Source organism: Cyprinodon variegatus, unplaced genomic scaffold (genome assembly GCF_000732505.1).
Source record: "Cyprinodon variegatus isolate N-32 unplaced genomic scaffold, C_variegatus-1.0 Scaffold1834, whole genome shotgun sequence".
In the NCBI taxonomy this organism is placed as follows: Eukaryota; Metazoa; Chordata; class Actinopteri; order Cyprinodontiformes; family Cyprinodontidae; genus Cyprinodon; species Cyprinodon variegatus.
In genome coordinates this window covers 79,463-81,794 of record NW_015152287.1, presented here as the reverse complement: position 1 = coordinate 81,794, position 2,332 = coordinate 79,463, and the positions used below count along the sequence as shown (strand labels likewise).

At 45.2% G+C, this 2,332-nt stretch overlaps 1 protein-coding gene across 1 annotated transcript in view; it reads right to left on the bottom strand.

Annotated features, from left to right (window-relative positions):
• Positions 1-348: 348 nt before the first annotated feature.
• The window catches only part of LOC107104659 (putative protein TPRXL), a gene marked incomplete at its 3' end in the record, with an annotated part of 12,203 nt that continues 10,219 nt past the window's right edge, over positions 349-2,332 (bottom strand). The window contains exons 3-6 of the mRNA XM_015404706.1: positions 2,058-2,171; positions 915-956; positions 513-539; positions 349-438 (exon numbers count right to left, since the gene is read on the bottom strand). Coding sequence (XP_015260192.1) covers positions 349-438; positions 513-539; positions 915-956; positions 2,058-2,171 — 273 coding nt within the window. The remainder of the gene's footprint in view (positions 439-512; positions 540-914; positions 957-2,057; positions 2,172-2,332) is intronic.

Sequence of the window (2,332 nt, the reverse complement as noted above, 5' to 3'; positions counted from 1 at the left end):
GAGAGGAGTCATGTTAGAGGGAAGGAGTCATGTTAGAGGGAAGGAGTCATGTTAGAGGGAAGGAGTCATGTTAGAGGGAAGGATTAAAATTAGGGGAGGGGAGTCACATATTAGAACAAAGGATTCCAATTAGGCGGGAGGAGCAATGTTGGAGGTGAGGAGCCAAGTTGGAAGGGGTAGTCCACTTATGGGGGAGGAGTCATGTTAGAGGGGTGGAGTCCACTTATGGGGGAGGAGTCATGTTAGAGGGGTGGAGTCCACTTATGGGGGAGGAGTATGTTAGAGGGGTGGAGTCCACTTAGGGGGGTGAGTGTCATGTTGGTCGGGGGAGGAGGAGGAGACAGTCACCTCATGTTGACCTTCTGTGCCCTCAGCAGGTCCTCCGTCTCTCAGACTGGTGCTGCTGGTGTTACTGGGAGGCAGCAGGAGCTCTGAGCTCTGAAACACAGACACAGGGAGGGTCATGTGACCTTCTGCCTGAAAGTGAACTTAGATAAACTTTGACATCTCACCTCCAGTGAGTCCACCTGCTCCACTGCCTACAGGAAATGACATCATCATTATTACAGTGATGTCAGACAGGTGATGGTTGTCCTCTGAGGACACCTGGGCCCGTTTCAGAAAGCTGGACCAGGCTATAAACCAGGATATTCCAGTTTATCCTGATTTATTCCAGTTTATTCCCAGATTAAGCAGCTCTGGTTGCTGGTTTCTGAGCATCACGGTCATTTCTCTGGATGACAGTCAGGTGATTGAACTCAGGTATCAGTGAACGGGCTGATATCACCTGTTCTAGAGAGAACCTCCTGATCATAACCAGGATTACTGCTCCCCACTCAGATTAGGATAATCCCACTCTCTGAATCGGGCCCTGGGGGCCGGACAGAGCGCGGCTCAGGGTGTGAGGGTGTTACCGTGTTCTCCAGCTGCTGTCGGTCCTTCAGCGGTTGGAACATCTGTGGAAACAGTCACATTTACTGCTAGTAGTGAAACATCTCAGTGATCGTAGATCTTTGATCCTGTCGGCTCTTCCTGTTTTTATTTAGAAAATAAATAAAGACTTATTTAAATAAAAACTTTATTTATAAAATAAATAAAAACTTATTTAAATAAAAACTTATTTAAATAAAAACTTTATTTATAAAATAACTAAAAACTTGTAGGGATCTCTGCTGCTGGTATCAGTTCTCTCTGTTTAATCGTTTGATTTTCTTCTTCCTGTTTTTATTATTTGCTCGCTAAATAAAGTTTGATTGGCAGCTGGATCTGACCAATCGGAGAACTCTTTAGTTCAATTGGTGGAAGACGCCTTCAAACCAGACAGGAAGTAGAACACCTTGACAGGTCCGATCAGGACCTTCTGTTTCACTTTGATCTTTGGATCCATCATGATGTTTGGTGGTTCTGTCCGACCCGCTTCTTCCTGCAGGTAAAAGGTTCTGATCCGTCTGATTTCTCACTGACAGAACATGAACGCCCCGCGGAGTCGCTCCTCTACAGGCCCCACATCCAACATGGCTGCCTTATAACATCATCTGTTTTCTCCTCCTCCCTGTGGAGAACAGAACCAGGTTCTGGTCCGGTTTTATTCTCCAGGGAAACAGGAAGTGATGGATTCCTTCGTTAAAGTGGGAGAACCTTTGCTTCTCTGTAATATTTCATGCTTATATTTCATTAAACCAAACACAGTAAATTGTCTCATTTTGGTTTTTTTTTTAATATTTTGTTTGTTTGTTTTTTTTTCTTTTGTTTGTTTGTCCTTATTATTAATAAAGTTCATTTTTTTAGTATGTCACCTGGACTTTAAGTAAATAAAGTTTTTATGGTTTTATTTTCTGGGATCAGAGCAAACAGGAAATCCTGCAGCTGTTCTGGTTTCAGAACGACGGTTTAACTAATCTGTGGTTCTGGTTCTGACCTCCTAATCAGAACCTCTGACTGCTGCTGCTGCTGCTGAGCATTCTGGGTAATGTAGTGATTACTTCCTGGACTGCTGCAGGGCGTGGATATTCACCTGAACTAGAACTGGACTGTTCTGGTTCTGGCTTGGTTCTTACCATGGGCTGCTGACTGGACTCTGAGGAGTCTGAAGAGGAAGATGAAGAGGAAGAGGAGGAGGAGGAAGATGAGGACGATGTCTTCTGCTGGGGGACAGGAGGCGTGCCGGTGACCTGCAGACAAAGTGATTAGTTCTGCTACAGCAGCAGAGTGGATGTGAGGAGTGTTCTGGTTCTGGCTTGGTTCTTACCATGGGCTGCTGACTGGACTCTGAGGAGTCTGAAGAGGAAGATGAAGAGGAAGAGGAGGAGGAGGAAGATGAGGATGATGTCTT